Source organism: Diadema antillarum, unplaced genomic scaffold (genome assembly GCF_040938485.1).
Source record: "Diadema antillarum isolate AM-2024a unplaced genomic scaffold, OU_Dant_1.0 scf00000049, whole genome shotgun sequence".
NCBI classification, from domain to species: Eukaryota; Metazoa; Echinodermata; class Echinoidea; order Diadematoida; family Diadematidae; genus Diadema; species Diadema antillarum.
In genome coordinates, this window is record NW_027270938.1 from 911,506 (window position 1) to 934,824 (window position 23,319).

At 40.5% G+C, this 23,319-nt stretch overlaps 1 protein-coding gene across 1 annotated transcript; it reads left to right on the forward strand.

Annotated features, from left to right (window-relative positions):
- Window positions 1–2,603: 2,603 nt before the first annotated feature.
- Window positions 2,604–22,486, forward strand: LOC139715490 (sentrin-specific protease 8-like). The gene is made up of 6 exons (XM_071627060.1): window positions 2,604–2,685; window positions 4,134–4,225; window positions 5,688–5,796; window positions 8,690–8,859; window positions 13,172–13,430; window positions 22,142–22,486. The coding sequence occupies exons 3-5, from the start codon at window positions 5,702–5,704 to the stop codon at window positions 13,339–13,341; spliced, it is 435 nt and encodes a 144-aa protein (XP_071483161.1). The 5' UTR covers window positions 2,604–2,685; window positions 4,134–4,225; window positions 5,688–5,701; the 3' UTR covers window positions 13,342–13,430; window positions 22,142–22,486.
- Window positions 22,487–23,319: the final 833 nt, after the last annotated feature.

The following is a 23,319-nucleotide window of genomic DNA, read 5'->3' on the forward strand; positions in this document are numbered from 1 at the left end:
ATATGTAACGTTTAACTTTGATATATGCAACTTTTGCTAGGCTGTAGATTGTCACATATTTTCATACTTACTGTTTCCCTTCTGTTAGACTGCAATACTTCTCTTTGAGGAACATCTCATCTTAATATTGCCATGGGAACTATTATGTTTTTGTTGTTTCTTGTGTCGTGATGTAATGTATTTTTGTTAGGCAGCTCACCACAAGCTCTGCTTTTTTGAGGTTCTGCCTTCCTCGTACAATCTTATGTATATATTATACAACATATGAAAAAGATGGAAAATAAATGTTTTATAAACTTGAACTTGAACTTGAATAATGTCAGACAGTTGGTATGCCCCCCCCCCCCCCATCCCGGTTCATGTTTTCCTTCAAGAATAAATTAAAATCATTTTATTGAAATTTTACAACATCCAACAGAGTTAGTTTCCCTTTATCAACTCAGTCAAGTCATCATTCTTTTTTACATATGTCCTCCTAAGTATGTCCCTGTCTGTGTTCTAAATATAACGATGTGTTTTTCTCTTTCTCCTGCATTCTTACCAACATAACTACGTATAAAAATGTTTTGCATTACATTCAATCCAGCTTGTATTTTATCACTTATTTTACATTATGAAATCTAGATTGCTTGCGTCCACGATGGCACATGCTGTAGTTCCCTCTTTTTTCTCCCTTTTTCCTCTTTTTTCCTCTTTTTTTTTTCTTTCCTTTTCTCTCTTTCTCCTCTTCCCAATCATTTTGATGTCAGTTGACATCAGTTCGTTTATTGTGTTTTATATTGATGTTTTGTGTATTTTCTGAGGGTCCCATATCGTACAAGCTTTGCTTCTTAGTGGGACCCTCCACTTCCATCCTCATCCTTAGTTGACTTGCATTATACGCTTTATGTATTTAACAAAGATGTAATCGCATCTACTTTTCATTTTCATAATTTTCTTATGTACCTTTTCAAATTTTGTTCTGTATCACAAATATCCCGTGTATATGCAAATGTACATAATTTCTTTGTTCATTTTGATGGAGGTGAAAATAAAGTTGAAAGTTGAAAGTTGAAAAGTTGAAAGATGTTGTGGGGGGTTCTCTTTAAATCTCTCGCTACGATGGCGCTATCACTCAGATGTCACACCTGGGTGATTGCTGATTGGCGCCAAATCATCAGTTGCCGATTAGCCATCGTTTGAGAAAGATGACAGCCCGTCGTCGAAACTGTCACAGATAAATATAACTTTTGGATGTGTCTAGAGAACTCTTTATCTAAATATATGTTAAACCATCCTTATGAATTTATTTCGCAATTCTCTCACATTGTTTATATAAGGCCTACCACCTGTGATGCTGATACATTGGGCTCCATTACAGATGAAGATTGAGTCATCTGACATTTCTTTTTCGATTTTGTTAATAGATATACACAAGTATTACTTTGTTTGTTTGCTTTTAGAATAAGCCCACTAACATTCTGTCGAAGAAAGCATAAGGATTGGAATATCAACTTGAAAAAAGATGAAGAAGAATATGTGCTTAAACAAAAAAGAGGGACTTGTAGTACACAAAATATGACATACAAAATACAAATACAAGACTTTGTAAACTCAGGGAGGTGGGTCCACCTCCCTGGTAAACTTAAGGAACAAAGTAGATTATAGGGGAATTGATTGAGATCCTTATTCCGAAGGTTCGTTAATCCGAAAATGACATTTTAATAAGCGTCGTTATTCCGAATGCTCAATAATATTCCGAACATGGGAAAAAGTTCGTCATTCTGAAGGTTCGTTAATCCGAAAAAGAAATAAGGTTCGTAATTCCGATCGACGGTACGCACCTTCTCCTCATATTTGGATTAATGAACCTTCGGAATAAAAAAAATCTTCGGAATAACGAAAAAAAACCCGGAAAAAAAAAAACCCGAAAAAAACCCCGAAAAAACAACAACAACAACAACAACAAAAAAAAAACAACAAAAAACAACAACAAAAAAAAAACAACAACAACAAACAAACAAAAAACCGAACCCTTTTTCATTTACGGATTAAGGAACATCTATGTAGGTGTATGGTTCGATTGGTACGTTTCAGTGTGTTTCAAAATAACAAACCTTAGGAATAACGAACCTTATTTCATTTCCGGATGAACGATCTTTCAGAAACGCTTTCGAATATCCAAAACAGATGCTTCGGAATAACGAACATCAACCGGGGAATCATGTGACAGGGATGATTATACGATCAGCCACAAGCAGATGAGACACTAATACCCCCACACGACTTGGGCACCGCTTCATGAACGTTGTCAGTCTTTGACAATTTCAGTGGAATATATCCTTGGTTTTGTTACTGACTGTGCCTAAGCCCTTCTTCATGGACATTTACTGTGACTGAATAATGTACGGGTGCTGGCGCATATGGCATGGCGCACAGTCGCCGTTGATCGAAAACCGATGCATCGATATCGATGGATCGAACGAACGCGCACGTGTACCGTGGCACCACAAAAACATAACAGCTCATCTGACTCTTTACACCCAGCACACACATTACACACATTTCCTGTGGCTGTGAAGACAGAATGGCGAGTGAGGGAAACGTCGTGCTGAGCTATCATAATTGCCTTTTACGGAGGAGTGACCAGATTTTACTACAGGGATGTGGCTGGTTAAACGATCAGCTGATTGCATTTTCATTTGAGTATGAACTTTCGAGATACATTCACTTGTAATTTATGTCAATTGGTCCCCTTTGTTGGCGACTCTACTAGTGTAGTCCCAGTCGTTGATAATGAGGTAGGAAGAGATAGAGACTCGTACGAAATGGCTGTGCTGTAGCCCGATCAGACGCCGTGCGACAGGGCTGTGTATAGTTAGCTGTGCTGGAACTAAAATTATAAGCTTATTTTCATAATGCTATTGTCTAGACAATACAGACAAATGAAACCACTTCTGTTCAAGTTTACACCTCAAGAGTGTGTGTAAATTCTGTTGAGATATTCAGTACTGACCGAGCCTGGCTGGGTCAGTCAATCAATGTTTCTCACATCTAAATTCTCAAGGAAGACATTTGGAATTTATGGTTTCTGAAGATAGAAAGTCCACAGTAAAATTAATGCATAGATGAATGTACAAATGCGTGGGGAAGTATACTATAGTCTCTCTCGGGAAGGTGATTTAAATACGCATCTCCGAGGGTCCATTTGAATGATCTCAATACTGACACTGACGCACTTGTGTTACGATGTTACAAAAAAAAAAAAAAAAAAAAAAAAAAAAAAAAACCTGCAGCGAGTTTGTGGTCAATTTACAAATTTTTATGCAAATTCTGTGACTGAACTGAATGCAGATTTTTATTTTTGTACACAACTCATCTTCATCCATGAGAATTACAAGATGCAGAACAGAGTACCACATCTCACTATTATGAAAATTCTACGTTTATACTTTTGATTACAGTGTGTGACATTTCTCATTGTTTTCATTATTTTCTATTTCTGGTGTACAGCAAATGTACTGTGGTCAGAAGTGCATACTTTGGTTTTGTTTTGGTTTTTTCACTCTGTGTGAATGGAGGGAATTCATTCCTTGTCTGAGAAGGTGTGTGGACCCAGAATTGTTAACATGATATCCTCCAAGCCAAGGAAATGGGCTGATGCTATAGAACTATCAGTAGAGTTGTTGACTAATGCAAGCCACCCAAAATTCAATCAACCATATTAACCCTGTCCAAAATTCGACACAGCCTGCTACATGTAGAAACCTATATGCTTTTGAACTTGGTAAAATTTTGGCACGAGAGGTCGAACCTTTGTGCGGGCTATTTACTTTTATTGAACAGTTTATTCTCAAGGAAGATTTTGTATAAACAATGCAACTTACTGGGTACAGTAGAAATCACAGAGAACCAAATAGACTTTTGGTGTTCAAGCAGTTCAGCATTTTGAAGAACATGATATGCACCATAGTAAGTTATTTCTACTGTTTCCTGCCCTCTTGTTCAGAAAATGTGTAATGCCATATAAAGCAGTATCATATTGAAGTAGGAGCGCTAATGTACAAGTGTACAGTAGACTTCCCTTGATATTCCTTGTTAAGTGTTGATACCAGGACTCACATTTTATTTTTTTGATATTCTTTGTTCCACAGGTACTGTGAATATGATTTATTCAAAGACTCTGCATCCTGTGTGGCATTTATTAGTCCTGATATAACCCAATTTATCAAGCTGTCGACAACAGGTAAACTGACCAAATTTCCTTTAATACAAGTGTAGTTTCAAAAGTATCTAGTTCGCTTGTTTGTTTGTGTGAATTTTCTCTCACTGAAGTACCAGTGTGTTCTCTTACAACACAACAGATTCAAAAAGAAAGCCCAAAAATATGGTTTGAGGTGACCCAAGGTCAAGGACATTACAGAAAATACTATACTTAATTGCATTTTGTGCTGGTTGTGTATGTGCACATCAGCTGATGTGTTTGCTGTGATGTATGTCCATTGTGTATTTTTAATTAGTCTTCTCAAGTACTAGATTTGCTAGAAATTATCATAGATCTGGACCATATAGGTGATGATTGAATTTGTAAGTTCAAGGTCTGATGCTCTGTCCTGTAAACCTAGAGGACAGAACTCTATGTAATCCTTGTCAGGAGCCATAAATCCATTCCTCAGAATTATATAAAATGATCATACCCCATTTTGATCCTTTGATTCCCTTGTCAAGGTTCCCTTTGATTGGATAGAAACAAAAGAAGATCCAGTCAGCCGAGTTCATAGACTTCGTCAGTATGCAGTGGCATGCAAAAGATAGTTTCAGTAATGTATTACATTTTATGAATCTTTCTTTTCCTACAGGCTAGTATCAAAGCATTTCATTCACCTGCTCCCTCCTATTTAGACCCCATTTACAGTGAGTGAAAAGGCCAGGCTCGGCCGTGGCCGAGCCCGGCCTTTATTTCACTGTAAAAGGCCAAATGCAGGGCCAAAATCGGCCTTGTATTTGGCCAAGCTCTCAAGGTAGTCCAGCCCAGCCTTTTCTCACTGTAAACGCAAACTGGGCCAAATGCGGTAACAAATTTAGTCTGGCTTCCAGACCCTCTGCCCGTACTATTTCGCTAGTCAGGATATCAACCCCCTCAACGTCGAAAACTAGGATAGTTTAAGGTGGTTTTGTCCTGCAAAGGATTTTTCCTTCGGCAGAGGCCTTTGCCGAATGGCGACTTCATTGCCATGGAATCCAGTTGGCAAAGGGTCTGGAAGCCAGACTAAACCAAATTGTGTTTTTTTTTACAAGCAGAGCGCCACCACGACAAAATATTGAAAGGTTTGAATTAAAAGCCCGGGCCGAGCCCGGCACCGTAAACAGACAAAATTGCGGGGCTCTGCCGTGGCTCGGCCCAGCCCCGCACTGTAAATGGGGTCTAAGTTCCACAGTCAGGAATTCACTCAGTTGTTGCTAGGTAGGGCAACCTCCAGGTGAGCTTTGTGGTTGTTAAGGGCAACTTTTGTGAACAAACCATGCATAAACTTTGAAAACATTACAGAACTGGTCTATTGCATTTCACTTCTAGCACCTCAACTGTGTACTTCGCCTCATATAAAGAACTGATATATTGTTGTCAAAACCATCTTAAATTTACAACATCTGTGTTACCAGTGGTGGAAATAAATGTACTTCATTTTGATTTTTGGTTGTATTTAAAGATGCTGAAGTTGGAATGTTCCTTGAAGCTCTTGACCTACCCAACAAGCAACTCATCTTTCTCGCCATCAATGACAATGATTCATCGGCCAGCACAGGAGGTTCCCATTGGTAGGAACATCAAAGTTATCCCATCTGTATTTTTGTTACGCGTTCATGAAATTTTGCTCTTTTTTTTTTTACGTATGGGAAATTAGCTAAACATACTGTTATGAGAATATTATTAAAAAGATAGGATTAGGTGTTCATCTACACTGTGTAGTTCAGAATTCAGAGTTAATGGTTGCCGTGAAGCATGTGGCAGGCATTGGCATCTTCAGCAGCCTGCTTAGCGGAGAAAATGAAAAACTTGTGTTTTTACACTAGGTACTAGGTGTTTCAAAAAACATTTCCCACTTTTGATCATTAATAGCTCAAAAACTATTCATCCGATAAAACTGTCATTGATATGAATAATAGCTGAAAAGTGTACAATTTGGTTGGAGGTGATTTGAATGTGAAAGCATAAATCAGTTTCATTAAATCTAAGATTGATTTTGAAGTAAGGTTTCAGATTTTGGTCAAATTTTAACCCTCTGTACAAAAATGAACTTTGCACAGGAACCAATGATGTGTATGTGAGTGTGTGCTGACAATGGCCCTGAACAATAGACATGCCTGAACCACCTGTTGACTAGGCGTCAGTCTCGTGCTCCCAGGCACATGAATGCTTAATCAATAATTCATGTGGATTGCCCTGGGCACTGCTAGTCTGGATTCATGCACGGTAACGGGTAAACTGCATGCACATGGAAAAAGGAAGCACACGTTTCCATGTGCTGGCAAACACCACATTCCATTCCAGCTGGCAATCATTTTCAATTTTTGCTTCACATATCACTAAATTTGGGATGTAAATAAGCATAAATGATCTAAAGTTCCTCATTTTAATACAACTGTCTACTAATTAAATAGTCTGACAAATTTTTCGCTTTTTGATAAAAAGAAATCATTTTTGGTAAAGAGTTCAGCAGCATTTATCATTGGGGCGATATGTTTCACAGTAGATTTATTTAAGGCTCCATTTACACAAGTGTATACTCTAATTGATTTTCTTTGCTTCCTGTCACCATGTTTACGATAGAACAGAAGGTATTCATTGTAATTTCGTTTTTCAGAAGTAGGGAGAGCTCTGTCGAGACCCAACGACAGTATCGGCAGGCATTTGACTTTACACAGATACTGCCAGAGGCTGAATAAAGACTAGTTGTGATAGTGGAATTTCTCATGAATAAATAATGAAGCATTCAAACCCTGGCCATTGTTCAGGACCATTGTCAGGGTTTTAACCACACACTCCCATACACACCCATTGACCCCTGTGCAAAGTGAAATTTTGTACAGAGGGTTGAAAATAGAGCAAAATCTGGAACCTAACTGTGAAATTAATAATGGATTTCATGAAACTGATTTATGTTTTCATATTCAAACCATCTTCAACCAAATTGTACACTATTCAGCTATTATTCATATCAATGACAGTGTTATCTGATATATAGTTTATGAATTATTAAGAATCAAAAGTGGGAAATGTTTTTTGAAACACCTAGTACATGGACACATCAGGGAGGTGCTAGAGAAGGAGAGACAACTACTGCTCTCCTTTGAAGTCATGCGCGGCACCGCCGAGAAGTTATGCATTCAACTACAGGTGTTACCCATGTGCTTTGACAAAAGAGAGCATCAATAATCGGGACTAGCGCTCTCACATCTAGAAATACTTGTCCCTACTGCAATTCGCTCTCTCTCTCTTTCAATGTGATGGCAACAATTAATTTTGTGTACCTTGAATTGGAGCAGCGAATCAAAATGCAGTGTAAAACTGACAATTTTAACAGCAAATAGTTTAAAAGCAAGCTGGAACACGCTTTAGCAACGTACTTTATTTGAAAGATCAAAATATACCAGATTAAAAGATAGAAAACTAACATGCGGAAATGTGCGCATTATAGAAAAATATTAGGTTTTTAAGAGGGCCCAATTTTCATTTCATTTTGATTTGAGAATTACGAAGAAACTAGAAATACATGTTTATTATATTGAATTCTTTCCTAAACTATTCTAAATCAATTCGAATATTTCATTTAGAATTTTACAGTGAAATAAAGCTTGTAATGAATGAAAGGTGAAATGTGCTCTGCGCCTTCGAACTTTGTCTTGCCACTAGAGCGTTGCCGAGCATGACTTAAAAGTGTAGTGGAATGCTAGACATCCCATTGTAACGCCTTGAACCCAAACATGTGTTTGCATGAATTACAAAGAGTTGCCACTCCATCTCTGTAACACCTTCCTGGACACATCATGGAGAAATCAAATGATATATGTGGTACACACTCTGAGAGAGGAGTAGATTCATCTGCATGCATACTTGTACTGTATGCATTCATACATTATGCAAGTTATACAATTGTAGTAATATCAAGGAGGTTCAATACCTGGAGTTCCACCTGGATTGAATTATTCAAACAGCTGTCGGTTTTCTATGAATGCATAGAAGAATTTCACAGTTGCATTTGTGCCTTTGATATTAGGGGTTGAAGCCACCATGAATTATATTTGCTTCAAACATGTAAGTATTCATTTGCAGACCTATTGGGTTTTGGTACTGCTATTTATGTTAACCCGTTGAGGACTAGTCCCGAGTATACTCGGGCAAGGGTCTATGGGAAATGCGTGTTGTAGCAAAATTAAACCGTCCTCAACGGGTTAATGTCTGTTTCAGCTGTCACTGGGAAAGCATCTGTGCATCTATCAATAGTTGATTTATGCACTGACATAGCAATACACCTGACTCATTGCATAACCAGTGAATCATCTTTTCTTCTTATGCGGAAGCTGCCCAGGTACATGGCTCGCATAAGTTACAGTGTTTTAAAATTGAATAGGTCTACATTGTATATAATATGCTACAGTGTATAAGGTGTGTCTATTTCCATGTCATGTCCTACTGCTCTAAAATCTGCAGGAGTTTACTCGTCTTTTGGAGAAGTGATTATTCATTCAGACATTACGACTCCTGTGGGTCATACAATGAACGTGCTGCAAGGGATGTAGCCAGGAAATTGCAGCCACATATTGGACCGCCTGGAAAGAAAGCAAGCTTCATTCATGAGCAGTCACCACAGCAGCAGAATGGTTTGTAGCATGCAGGAATCTGCTTTAGTACTAATAACAAAGCATTGTGAAGATCAGAAAATATAGAGCCTTTGCCCTTATTTACGGAGAGTAAAAAAAAAAAAACAGCAACAGACAAACCTCAATAACTGTACTGTACTCTCTCTCCGCAAGAAACAGATTCCCTTTGTTCATGTATTACATGTAAATGTATATGCCTCTTTCTAGCAGCTAATTTTTGTGAATTAAGATCAAGAAAGAATGAAAGAGAGGTGAGGCATTAGGTATTTGTTCCAACGTTATCATGTCCTTGCCATAAACTGGCTTTAGGTCAGTGGTAGTGATGCTGTCCAGTAAGCAGTAGGTGACGCAGGGGCAAATCCCAGGCTACGTCCTTCTTTTCCACTTGGTGTTCCTAGTACACTGGTACAAATTGAGCGCATCATCTTACTTATGTAAAGTAAACAGAAAACAAACCAAACTGTATAGTTATACTCTCTATGCAAGAAACCAATAACCATTTAAAAGCTTATAGAGTAAAATATCCCGTTTGCGGCAGTTTAAGCATTGTTAAAAGGGTTTTTCCAACTTGTAAACAAATCAGGCAAATTATTTTCAGCATTTCATACATCATAGACAAGATTATTCATTAACGCAATTGTTTTCATTAAAAAAATTTACCATTGACCAATGCAGTTTTCATGATTTACCAGGGTAAAACCCGGCACAATTTTTGCCGATAAGGGCGATATGTGACGTAGTATTTCTGCTTGCGGCACGATGTACAATCCCTATGCAATACGCGCGTGCTCCGCGATCTTTAGCTGAACGCCTTCACATGTCTCGCGAACATTGCGTAAGCGCCAATTCCCATTGTGAAAGCATGTGAAAATAGCGGGCGCACATGCATTGGCCGCAAACAAGATCGCAATTCTGGCGGTGTTGTTGATGTCTTTCTCGTGTTTTTCTGAATTTTTTCGATGGTAACATTCACTTTCCGAACAAAAATGGCGGCCCACATCGGCTTGCGAAAGTTCTATTTTATGTGAGGATATGTTTTCAAAATCCATGAGCATCGGGAAAAAGACAAAAAATCAAGTTTCTTGGACCATTATTTCTTAATTGTTATGTTAAGAAGTACCGAAAATTTTATTTTGGATGCGATATGTTGTCATTTAGGTGAGAAAATTTCACTTTCATCAGAGATCGTGCCCATTTTATCGGTTGATTTTTGTTGATTGCTAGTGTGTTAGTATATGTGTAGTGTGCATGTAACAGTGCAATGCAGTGTTTAGCGATATATTACCGTGTATGTTGTACCTGCCGCGAACGGCTGCACGGCCGCTTACTGACGCAGTTACTCTAGAGTAAAATATCCCGTTTGCGGCAGTTTAAGCATTGTTAAGGGTTTTTCCAACTTGTAAACAAATCAGGCAAATTATTTTCAACCATTTCATATATCATATAGACAAGATTATTCATTAACGCAATTGTTTTCATAAAAGAAATTTACCATTGACCAACGCAGTTTTCATGATTTACCAGGGCAAAACCCGGCACAATTTTCGCCGATAAGGGCGATATGCTACATAGTATTTCTGCTTGCGGCACGATGTACAATCCCTATGCAATACGCACGTGTTCCGCGATCTTTAGCTGAACGCCTTCACATGTCTCGCGAACATTGCGTAAGCGTCAGTTCCCATTGCGAAAGCACGTGAAAATAGCAGGCACACATGCATTGGCCACAAACAAGATCGCAATTCTGGCAGTGTTATTGATGTCTTTCTTGTGTTTTTCTGAATTTTTTCGATGGTAACATCCACTTTCCGAACAAAAATGGCGGCCCACATCGGCTCGCGAAAGTTCTATTTTATGTGAGGATATGTTTTCAAAATCCACGAGCATCGGGAAAACGACAAAAAATCAAGTTTCTTGGACCATTATTTCTTAAGTGTTATGTTAAGAAGTACCGAAAATTGTATTTTGGAAGCAATATGTTGTCATTTAGGTGAGTAAATTTCACTTTCGTCAGAGATCGTGCCCATTTTATCGGTTGGTTTTTGTTGATTGCTAGTGTGTCAGTATATGTGTAGTGTGCATGTAACAGTGCAATGCTGTGTTTAGCGGTATATTACCATGTATGTTGTACCTGCCGCGAACGGCTGCACGGCCGCTTACTGACACAGTTACTCTAGTCTATCTTGATGCGTGACAAATGTGAGCCTTGTTATTAACCAAGTCCCAAGGCAGGATAGCTTTGTGTCAGTAATTTCACTGTATTCCTGTCTCTACAAAGCCCACAACAACAAGAAAAAGACAGTCGGGAAGAAGTTATCAGGTCATGAGAGAAAGAAGTAAGAAAAGGGGATCTATTTGAATAATAAAATCAAGTCAAATTATAGTATTTATGCTATGTGTGCTGATACAGTGTATGGATCTTTTCAAAGAATGTATACTGTAAAACGACTAATGTTCGTGTGCATTTTAATTTTGTAAATTTCGCGAGAGCCAGAGAGTGAAATTAAAAATGCATGAGAAGGCTCTTGTCTGCACTATACATTGAATGCCAGAGGCACTTTACGAAAATTTCGTGCCGTGAAAAAGGCCGTCGGCTCCAATTCGCGAAAATTTCATGCCGCTAAAATATCATGTTTTACAGTATTATATTTATATAATATTGACTGGCCCTGAGGGAGGTACCAGAAAATATTGCCCAAACTGAAAGCATATTGCCCGAGTTGAAGACGAGGGCAATATGTTTTCAGTGCGGGCAATATTTATCTGGTACCTCCCGAAAGAAAGGCCAGTCAATATCATAATTATTACCTATCCCCTAGGTAAATTAAGAAAATATGTGAATAGGGCTATACACTATGATAAAGATCAAGCCACATTTGACTACCCGTAGACCATCAACATGTTGAATAATTGCAAAATCGTTCATCAATGTATATCATTCAACTCCAACTTCAAAGATACATATGTAGTTGTAACAGGCAAACTTCGAACATCTGAACGCTCTTACACTTTATTTTTACTTCTCTGTTTAAAGTTGGAGAGTTGTAAAACTAATGGTCACTGTGCAATTACTGAGCACAAATGGACTAGTCATTGTTTGACGCCTAGTGCTGCTGTAAGTAGTCGACCTTGTATGAGTTGATTTATCAGCGTTCTTCAGCGGTGCGTGTAACTGACACCCTGGACGTCCTGGAATGTTTTCTTTTTGTGGTCGATCGGAATGTTTAAGCAGGGAGGTGGGGAGAGAGATTCCACTCTTTCTCTTCCCACCTCCCTGTTTTACAGTGCACTCCTATTATAACGGCCACGGTTATAACAAAATTCTGGTTATAACGAAGTAAAAATTTGAGCTGCAATGTCATCCGCTTTATGTATTTCTATTGTTTATTTGTTCAGTTATAACAACATTCCGATCTAATGAAAGAAAACTGCCGGTCCCGAGGATTTCGTTATAACAGGAGTCCACTGTATATGTAAAACCCCCCCGGATGCTCGTGATATGCTCTAATGTCGCCTGCTGAACTCCCGACCCTGCAAAATACCAACTGCAATTGCCTCGCAAAACTACCTTGTATAGGTAATAATATATGATATTATGGTGCATTCACTTGTGTGCATTCTTGTAAATTGTGCTACATACATAATACAGTCAGTATGACTTTAATAGTGTGCACGTGAATGACTAAGAAGTAAGTTTGTTGTCCTGATGAACTTATGGGCTGAACGAATAGAGTTCCAAAATTGAGTGGCGTGTATACTTAATGAATTTTAATACATGCGTTGGAGGCTGTCACATCACACTAAAGCTTAATAAGTACTCTTAGATATTGCTAACAAGCTCAAGCTTTATATGTTACCTGCATGCATTCATTGAAGATAGATTTTTCCAGTCTCTTTTGGTGACAAATATGGTCTTTGTGATGTATACAATGATAGGCACAAAATGTTAAGTTTGAAATCCCATTACACACACATACTGTACAATACAGAGTGAGTCAGTGTATCTCAGTAAACCCTTGAGAGCCTTCTTCCTCACAAGTCACACCTCTAGAGGTTAGGCTTTCTGTCAATTTCTTCAATTGGTATCCACATTTCCACATATCAATAAGCTTTATCATTAAGACCTTTTGTGTTCAAAATCTGAACCAGTGTTGAAAAAGAAAAATATGTTGTGACTTGTAAGTTTTGTCATGCAAGGTTACAAGTATGAATATGTCTAAAAATCAGCCCGCTTTTATGAGGCTCAATACACAGCAACTGAATCATTTGTGTTAAGAATACCTGTTCTTGTTCATTATTTGGTTCTATTCAGGGTATGACTGTGGACTATTTGTGATCTGCACCACCGAACACCTGTGCAGACAAAGCCTCCAGGGCTGCCAAGTTCCACTGCTGGAGGCCGTCACTCAGGCCGCTGTGACCAGGAAGAGACAGGACATCCTGAAACTAATAGCTGACTTGGGTTCCATGGACACAGAGTGAGACTCACACCCTGTTCTGTCACAGATGAGTTCAAACAGTTTGCCTGGAATCTTGCCAGTGGACCAATGTGCATCTCCAGTGCTTAGCAGGTGTGGAGCTTTGGTAACGTAATAACCAAAAAGATGAATAGATTGAACAGAAATTCTTTTGGCAACAAGTGGGCAGACCAGACTGCGGGGGCCAAGGGAGTTGGTAGGAATGTTTCAGTATTAAATGGTGCTTCGTGTCACATCCTACTAGTTGATGCCAGAAATTTCAAGGAGTGGAGAGATGTGAAACCAATGTATCCTAGCTTGGTCATAATTATATCACAGTTATCAGAAGATTATCTGTAACCCTATATTAACTGGGGGGGGGGGGGGGGGGGGGGGGGGCGGTCACATTGACCCACCCTTCGACATTTTGTGCCGCGATTCCGCAACGCGCAAAGATTTGCTGCGTCTTTTCATGACTTTTTTCTTTGAAGTCTTCCGCATATTTTGAGACCAAATTTGCGACGTCCGGGTACACCGTTCTGAAGTTACATAACATTTTGCATATGTGCGTGTCAACCCGAAAACAGCTCATATTCATGATATCATGTGCAAATCCGATGCAAATTGTGTTTTTTTTTGTTAAATTGATATAAATTCGACTATTTCAACTTTTAATCATAGAAATTAATCAATTCTAATGCAGAAAAGCTTGAAAAAGGCCCTGCAACAAATTTTGGTCAAAAATCAATGGGAAAAAGGTCGAAAAAACAATAAAATACATAAGAAATTAACAAAACAATAAAAAACAAAAGAAATTGATTTTGATTGTGCTATTTTTTTACAAGAAAATTGTTTGATATGTCTTGAGGAATTCTGACACAAAACTTTACCAATCCTTCAGCCTTTTTAATGGAGTTACAGGTGGCCCTATGATTTTATGCATAAATTTGCATAATTAATTTACTAAAAATAGAAAGTCGATATTTTTCTATTGTATGACCATCTAATCTTGTATATGACATTTGGCTCCTTGTTCAGGCAAAATTTTGTGGCGATCGGCGGCAGAGATCTGAAGGGGGTCATATTGACCACCCCCCCCGTAAAAACTTGGTCTAAAATAGCCCAGTTAAAGTAGGGTTAAACACCGAAGATGAAGAAAATCTGAAAATTACTTGAAAACGCTGGCAAGGAAAATAACAATTTAATAGTATTTGACAATCACTAGCTTTTCAAAACTTTCGCCTGTAAGTGTAAGAGTAATACATGTACTCAATGTTAAAAAATGCTGTACTTAATACTGCTTGTTATACCTCACAGGATCTGTAGTTTGAATGTTGAAACATCAGTTTGCAAATGGTTGTTAATCAAGCTGAGAGGGTCATGTATTCCTCTTTTATAATTTTTTTCAGCATTTGACGTAACATAATCAAATTTTTGACATAAATCTTTTATGTACCCATGTACTGTATTTGGATGGAGACCATTACTCTAGAGAGAGGGAGACTCGACACGTCTGACTTTGTGCTGCTCTGAGAGGCAATCTGTTTATTATCGCCAACAGGCTGATTATATAACAAGTCCAGTGTATATCGTACATGTGTTTACAATCATGGGATGAAGAGGGTGGGTGGCAGAGGAAGTGAGATGAACAGGTGGTGGTGTTTGTGTGAGGTAATGAGGCATGGTGGTGGCTGGAGAAAGGAATGTCGGATAGACCGTGAGAAAGACAGGATAGAGTGACCAAAGCAGTGATGGTGGAATGATAACATGAGATGGTACAATCATGGAGGTACAACTTCTTGGCATAAACCCTATGTACAAACACAATATCCCTCCCCTTGTTGAAAGAAAAAGTGCATAGTGTATCAGATTGAGTTTATTCCAAGTCGTCGCATCGATGAGGTTAGCCGTCGCTCCTGAGTCCACGATCATGGAGATCGTGTGATCACCGATGTTGACGTCGGCGCGTGCGAGGGTGACATTCGCGGTGTGTATTTGGTAGTTGTACTCCTCGTCAGAAGATCCGTGTGGGGAGTCGGCATCGTGGTGGTGGTCGTCGATGGCTCGAACGGGATTTGGGCGCGACTGATGCCGTCGTGAACTGCGACACACACGACCGAAGAGCCCAATTTTTTCGACATTTGCAACAAGTGCGGCCTCGGGCAGGACAGCCAGAATCGCCAGGCTGATGACCATCGTCAAAACCGCAGTTTGTACAGGCCTGCGTCGATTTCCTGGTCGATTGGGAGGAATGTCCGTGCTCCTGGTTGTTTCGTCGGGCTCGAAAATCATGTTGGATGACTCGTGGAGGGGCCTGATCACGAGAACGATTATAGCCACTGCTGCGAGGCCGGGCAACAATGTTGATGTCGGAACGAGGTCGGGCAAGAGGTGACGAACCATGCCCTTCCATGATTGCTGCTTGCTGGTCTGCCGCTTGGCTTGCCCGAGCGATGTCCATCAAGGATGCGAGCGTCAAATTCGGTTCCCGAAGAAGATGTCGGCGCAGACCCGATGATGCACATTTGTCCACGAATTGGTCCCGAACGTGCTCACATCCCTCTCAGTGAAAGCACAGGACGCTGCTAAGCTTTTCAGTCTGGTGCAAAACTCGTCCACCGATTCATCCGGGCGTTCGAAGGCAATGTTCGGTGTAGGCGAGAAGTATTCATTTAGCGCACTTAGCGTGATGTCATATTCGTTCTGGCCTGCGCTGGCGGCTGGGAGAGTGAGGGTTTCGAAGAGTTCCTGGACCTCTGGGCCTGCAATGTGTAGAAGGAGGGCCTTTTTCTGGCTCAAACGTGTTATGCTAGATGCCTCTACATAGTAACTGAACTGCTTTGTCCACCTCGTCCAACCAGTCGAAGCTCTCGCCGAGGTCATTCCAAAGGGAGCCGTGGAGGGACGTCGATGCGCTGTGCCATAGTTATATTGCAGGTTCGAATGGTCCTCGTCGCCACTTTTATGTACCCATGTACTGTGTTTGGATGGAGACCATTACTCTAGAGAGAGAGGGAGACTCGACACGTCTGACTTTGTGCTGCTCTGAGAGGCAATCTGTTTATTATCGCCAACAGGCTGATTATATAACAAGTCCAGTGTATATCGTACATGTGTTTACAATCATGGGATGAAGAGGGTGGGTGGCAGAGGAAGTGAGATGGACAGGTGGTGGTGTTTGTGTGAGGTAATGAGGCATGATGGTGGCTGGAGAAAGGAATGTCGGATAGACCGTGAGAAAGACAGGATAGAGTGACCAAAGCAGTGATGGTGGAATGATAACATGAGATGGTACAATCATGGAGGTACAACTTCTTGGCATAAACCCTATGTACAAACACAATATCCCTCCCCTTGTTGAAAGAAAAAGTGCATAGTGTATCAGATTGAGTTTATTCCAAGTCGTCGCATCGATGAGGTTAGCCGTCGCTCCTGAGTCCACGATCATGGAGATCGTGTGATCACCGATGTTGACGTCGGCGCGTGCGAGGGTGACATTCGCGGTGTGTATTTGGTAGTTGTACTCCTCGTCAGAAGATCCGTGTGGGGAGTCGGCATCGTGGTGGTGGTCGTCGATGGCTCGAACGGGATTTGGGCGCGACTGATGCCGTCGTGAACTGCGACACACACGACCGAAGAGCCCAATTTTTTCGACATTTGCAACAAGTGCGGCCTCGGGCAGGACAGCCAGAATCGCCAGGCTGATGACCATCGTCAAAACCGCAGTTTGTACAGGCCTGCGTCGATTTCCTGGTCGATTGGGAGGAATGTCCGTGCTCCTGGTTGTTTCGTCGGGCTCGAAAATCATGTTGGATGACTCGTGGAGGGGCCTGATCACGAGAACGATTATAGCCACTGCTGCGAGGCCGGGCAACAATGTTGATGTTGGAACGAGGTCGGGCAAGAGGTGACGAACCATGCCCTTCCATGATTGCTGCTTGCTGGTCTGCCGCTTGGCTTGCCCGAGCGATGTCCATCAAGGATGCGAGCGTCAAATTCGGTTCCCGAAGAAGATGTCGGCGCAGACCCGATGATGCACATTTGTCCACGAATTGGTCCCGAACGTGCTCACATCCCTCTCAGTGAAAGCACAGGACGCTGCTAAGCTTTTCAGTCTGGTGCAAAACTCGTCCACCGATTCATCCGGGCGTTCGAAGGCAATGTTCGGTGTAGGCGAGAAGTATTCATTTAGCGCACTTAGCGTGATGTCATATTCGTTCTGGCCTGCGCTGGCGGCTGGGAGAGTGAGGGTTTCGAAGAGTTCCTGGACCTCTGGGCCTGCAATGTGTAGAAGGAGGGCCTTTTTCTGGCTCAAACGTGTTATGCTAGATGCCTCTACATAGTAACTGAACTGCTTTGTCCACCTCGTCCAACCAGTCGAAGCTCTCGCCGAGGTCATTCCAAAGGGAGCCGTGGAGGGACGTCGATGCGCTATGCCATAGTTATATTGCAGGTTCGAATGGTCCTCGTTGCCACTTTTATGTACCCATGTACTGTGTTTGGATGGAGACCATTACTCTAGAGAGAGAGGGAGACTCGACACGTCTGACTTTGTGCTGCTCTGAGAGGCAATCTGTTTATTATCGCCAACAGGCTGATTATATAACAAGTCCAGTGTATATCGTACATGTGTTTACAATCATGGGATGAAGAGGGTGGGTGGCAGAGGAAGTGAGATGGACAGGTGGTGGTGTTTGTGTGAGGTAATGAGGCATGATGGTGGCTGGAGAAAGGAATGTCGGATAGACCGTGAGAAAGACAGGATAGAGTGACCAAAGCAGTGATGGTGGAATGATAACATGAGATGGTACAATCATGGAGGTACAACTTCTTGGCATATACATTCTATATACATGTACAAACACAATAAAATCAACTTTCAAACAATTTTTACGGACAGAAGACTGTGGAATGAGACATTATAATTATGATCTGTGAACGGTATAGTGATTGTGGGTGGCAGAAGACACCTGTGGGGTTTTTTACAGGGTCAGAGGACATCCTGAAGATAAGTGCCATGAAATTCGAAAAAATATGCGGGGAAAAAACCCCCAGGGAAATAGAATCACAACACCCATGAAATTCCAAAGGTTCTGTCTTTAGATTATTTCTGTCTGAGCGGGAAGGGTGGTACCATTGACCTTAGCCCCCTCAGGGCATTGCCCCCCCCCCCCATCCTGAAAAGAGCGTTTAGGGGGTTTAAACCCCCCCCCCTTGGGCTGCCAAGTAAAAAATATAATGTGCATAGGAAAATGCCACCATAATGTCCAGACGCATACAATTTAATTTCCAAAGCGAAAGATAAGCTACAAACGGGAGTTTTTGGACTGTAACATGTCAAAATTTTCAAGCTCGCTCGCTTCGCTCGCTCGCATTGAATCGTTATGCCACTTTCCTAACATTACTGCCAGTAATTGCCAGCAGTTGCGCCCGATGCCCCCCCCTTAATTTCCAAAGCAAAAGATATAGCTACAAACTGGAGTTTTGGGACTGTAAGATGTCAAAATTCTCATGTCCAGACGCATACAATTTAATTTCCAAAGCGAAAGATATAGCTACAAACGGGAGTTTTTTTACTGTAACATGTCAAAATTTTCAAGCTCGCTCGCTTTGCTCGCTCGCATTGAATCGTTATGCCATTCTCCTAATGTTGCTGCCAGATTGCCAGCAGTTGCGCCTGATGCGCCGCCCCATTAATTTCCAAAGTGAAAGATATACTGTAGCTACAAACCCCTTTTTGGGACTGTAGAATGTCAAAATTTTCAAGCTTGCTCGCTTTGCTTGCTCGCATTGAATCGTTATGCCATTCTCCTAATGTTGCTGCCAATAATTGCCAGCAGTTGCGCCCGATGCGCTCCCATTTATTTCCAAAATGAAATATATAGCTACAAAACTCCAGTTTTGGAACTGCAGAATATCAAAATTTTCAAGCTCGCTCGCTCCGCTCGCTCGCATTTTATTGTTATGCTATTCACCTTATGTTGCTGACAGTATATAATTTGTCGATCGTTTCACACCGTCATTCCATAATCCATGTAAGGAAAACATACAATGTTCCTCAATGACTGCGTTGTTGAATGTATCACATTCCGTAATGTATTGTAGTCCCATTATTGCTCACGCACACACGCACAAGCATACAGACCGTCAAAATTACTTTATGGTTCCCCCCATGTTTCGACCCACCGTACGCCACTTTACATATATATATATATATATATATATATATATATATATAATAGATATGTGTGCGTGTGTGTGTGTGTGTGTATGTGTATATTGTGTAACATATGCATGGTCTAATCTTGAGCCCCCTCCAATGTTTGCCCCCCCCCCCCCAATCCAAAACTGCTTCCGGCATTGATCTTATTCTAATAAGACGTAATATCATGGACTGCTTTTTATGTTCTCCATTACGTTAGTAGATGCCAGGAAAACATCACTTACGGGGTTCAAATAGCTAAAAAAAAAAAAAAAAAAAAAATCGGCGCGACGCCACGCGGCTCCACGCAGCTCACAGACATCGCCTTGTGGACGATGCTCTGCATCGCCATTGGGACATCACAAACCCAGGGACCGCGGAGCCAGGGTCGGCAAAAAAGATAAAAAATAGAGCATGCAAGTATGCTTAAAATCGCAAGCTGGCAACCCTAAAAATGAAAAATCTCCCTACTGTGGGAGGGGGATACCCCCCTCCCACACCCTCCCCCCCTCGCTCGCTTCGCTCGCTCGGGCTTGGTCGCTACACTCCCTCGCAATACCCAGCTCAGCCCCTCAAACCCCCCCCCCTTGTAAAAAAGCTAGATCTGCCCCTGAATTCAGTGTAGCTCTCCCAAGGTCCTCTCGACCGAGTTATATTCAGTCATCAATTCGAACAGAAAGGGACTATTGGCAGAACCAAACGTTGCCCGAAGCCTGTTTTCAATACTTCAACTTAACTGGTGAGTCTTCAAATTGAAGAAATGTTTAGATTTTAAGTTGATATTTACCCGCGATACTACGTCTGTCATGATCCTGAATGCTACAATGCGCAGCCCCATTGCGCTATGCGTATGGGGCTGCTGGTCGCAGTTAATTGCCTGATTACTAAGACATGAGAGCACTTTGGGGCGAGTAAGTCTCACAGTGTTAGTTATATGAAAGGTACTTTAACCTGAAACACAAACTAAGACAAGGAAATTCAGGGAAACTTTTGAGGTACCAAAACTTTATATTATCTTTAAGACTCCAGACATGCTTCAATGCTCTCTGTTTTCAATTAAATATTATATATAGGAGAATTGATATGGGGGTGGATCTACATTTCATGGCAACCAAATTTCTAGATTTTGTTCAGATTTATATCTTTTGTAATGCTTTGAGGTTTTGTTGTTAGAGTAACACTTTATCAAGTATTGTTCAGTATCCGATTGACAACACTTTATCTTTATCATTACTTCTCTTTCTTTTTTATGCCTCCGCCACGAAGTGGTGCAGGAGGCATTATGTTTTCGGGTTGTCCGTCCGTCCGTCCGTCCGTCCTTCCGTCCGTCCTTCCGTCCGTCCGTCCTTCCGTCCGTCCGTAATGAATTTTGTGGACAGGGTAACTATCAAAACCTTTTGAGGTATCTTAATGAAACTTGGCATGTATGTGTATTAGGGGGTGAAGTTGTGCCTATCAACTTTTGGGTGCACATGCTCAAGGTCAAAGGTCAAAAGGTCAAGGTCAAATACATAGAATTTCACTTTTCCACCATATCTATGCAATGCCTGAAGATATTTTCTTGAAACTTAGTGTATGTATGTATTACCCAATTAAAATTCTCTGGGGAAAGTTTGAGTCATGAGGTCTAAGGTCAAAGGTCAAAAGGTCAAGTAAATATATTAAAACTTCACCTTTTTTCTCTGTACCTTGGAAATTGTTCAAGGTATCTTCATGGAACATAGTATGGTATACATGTACTGACTGGCAGTAATTATTTAGAGTTATGGGTTCATGGGGTCAAAGGTCAGGGGTCAAAGGTCAAGGGCAACACTTCAAACTTTTACTATTTCCCTCATGTTTATGCAATGCCAGCAGGATTTTTTTTTTTACACTTGGTGTATACATGTATAACCTAATAGAAATTCTCTGGAAAGTTTTTTTTTTTCTTTTGTTTTTGCCTCAAAGGTCAAAAGGTCAAAGATCAAGTGAAAGTGCTGAACTAAGTTTTTCCTCCATATTTCGGAAGTGGCTCAAGTTATCTTGAAACTTAATACATATGTATGCATGTTCTGCCCGACAGTGGTTATCTTATCAATTTCAGGGTCAAAGGCCAGATGAAAATGGTAACAATTTACTATTCAATACAGAAATTGCACTTTTTCTCCATACCTTGAAAATTACTCAATGCATAAATGTATGAATGGGTCAAAGTCAAGTTAAAGTCCTTAAATCCCAAAGACATGCTCTCCTATTCATCCAATTAAACCAGGACAAGGCAGGTGAACATTCAACACATTTGTGACAAACTTGTCATTTTAATATTTTGCCAATTATGTGAAAATGTAATCACATATTGTCCACATGTACTATTTAGACCTATTAGGAGAATCATGCATTATGGCGGAGGCATACCAGTCGCCATAGCGACATTTCTAGTTTTTCTTCCTTCTTTTTGTTGTTGTTATGTGAAAGAAGACCTGGGGAGAAAAAGGAAAGGAAAGTAGTAAGTTAGCTGAAGAAATTTGGATCACACTGGCACACATATGAAGAGCTGTACATGTAGTGACATATGTACAGAGTATGAATTTCAGGCTCTTATGCAGTTTCCTGTTGTATGCTTTTCTTTTGGTCTGTGCACCAGCATTCACTCCTGAGGAATAATCCGAGTCAAGTGATCCCCAGAAATCAAGGGATGATCTACTGGTCAACACTGGACAAGAGTCGATGAATGCTGCCAGTAATGTCAGCCTACAAATTTCATCAATCCTGGCTGGAACTGCACAATACACCAGGTCACTTTGGAAGAAGGGATCGAGTCCTTCAATCTAACTTTATGCTCTGTAGTAGTTGATATTTTAATGTTAGAAAATGTGTTTTAAATTGTTGGCAGTTAGAAATTACACTGAAAATTATTGCCAGCTTTCTGGTGATCTACTGTAGTATAGGCAGTTACTGTCGTGACAAGAACCAAAAGAATTTGAAATGTGGGATACAATGAAAAGATTGAAAGATTGACAATCTCACACATTTTTGGGGGTATATCTTCCTTTTCTTAGGTGATGGCTAGGTATATTATACAACTGTAGATATTTTCTGTGTTTTTCAAGTTCATTTAAGTCAAGCATGATGAGTGCACCACAAAAGATCTTGCACATACTTCAGTGACCTGTTGCACTAAACTGAATCCGAGTATCAAACATAAGTCTGAAAAATCAAACAGGGATGCCATGAATTAAACATAAGTCTATGTATGGTTCAAAGTCAAAGTATTAGTCAAACATAAGTCTTTTAATTCAAACATAAGTGCCTCAGATCAAACATTAGTGCCTGGAATCAAACTTGAATTTGCTTTTATCACCATGACAACCAAGTGGCTGCTCTAGTTGTGTAGGAAGAGAATTTTATCTCAACTTCTACAGTGCAGGAGATGCCTACTCAGATGAGCAAAATTTGAGAGACATGCTGTTTTGTTTTGTTTTGTTTTGTTTTTTGCATGCACACACAAATTTATTCTGCAAATTGTTGACTTGATTAGAGAGGATAGCCAGCACAGAACCAGATGCAATCATGTACTACCCTGTACTCTTGCAACTACTGATAGCACTTGACTTTTTTCTTACCCTGGTGGTGTTTGATGCCATTAGCACAATGCATGGAGTGCATCAATCCATGAAATGAAGATGCATTCACAATGTGTCATGTGCACTGTGCAGACGCAAAACTAGTACAAGTGGAGTAAGTTATCATAGCGAACAATCTGAAATATGAGTAGAAGTTGGACATATGATGACATAAATGGTATCCCGGGGTACCAAATAA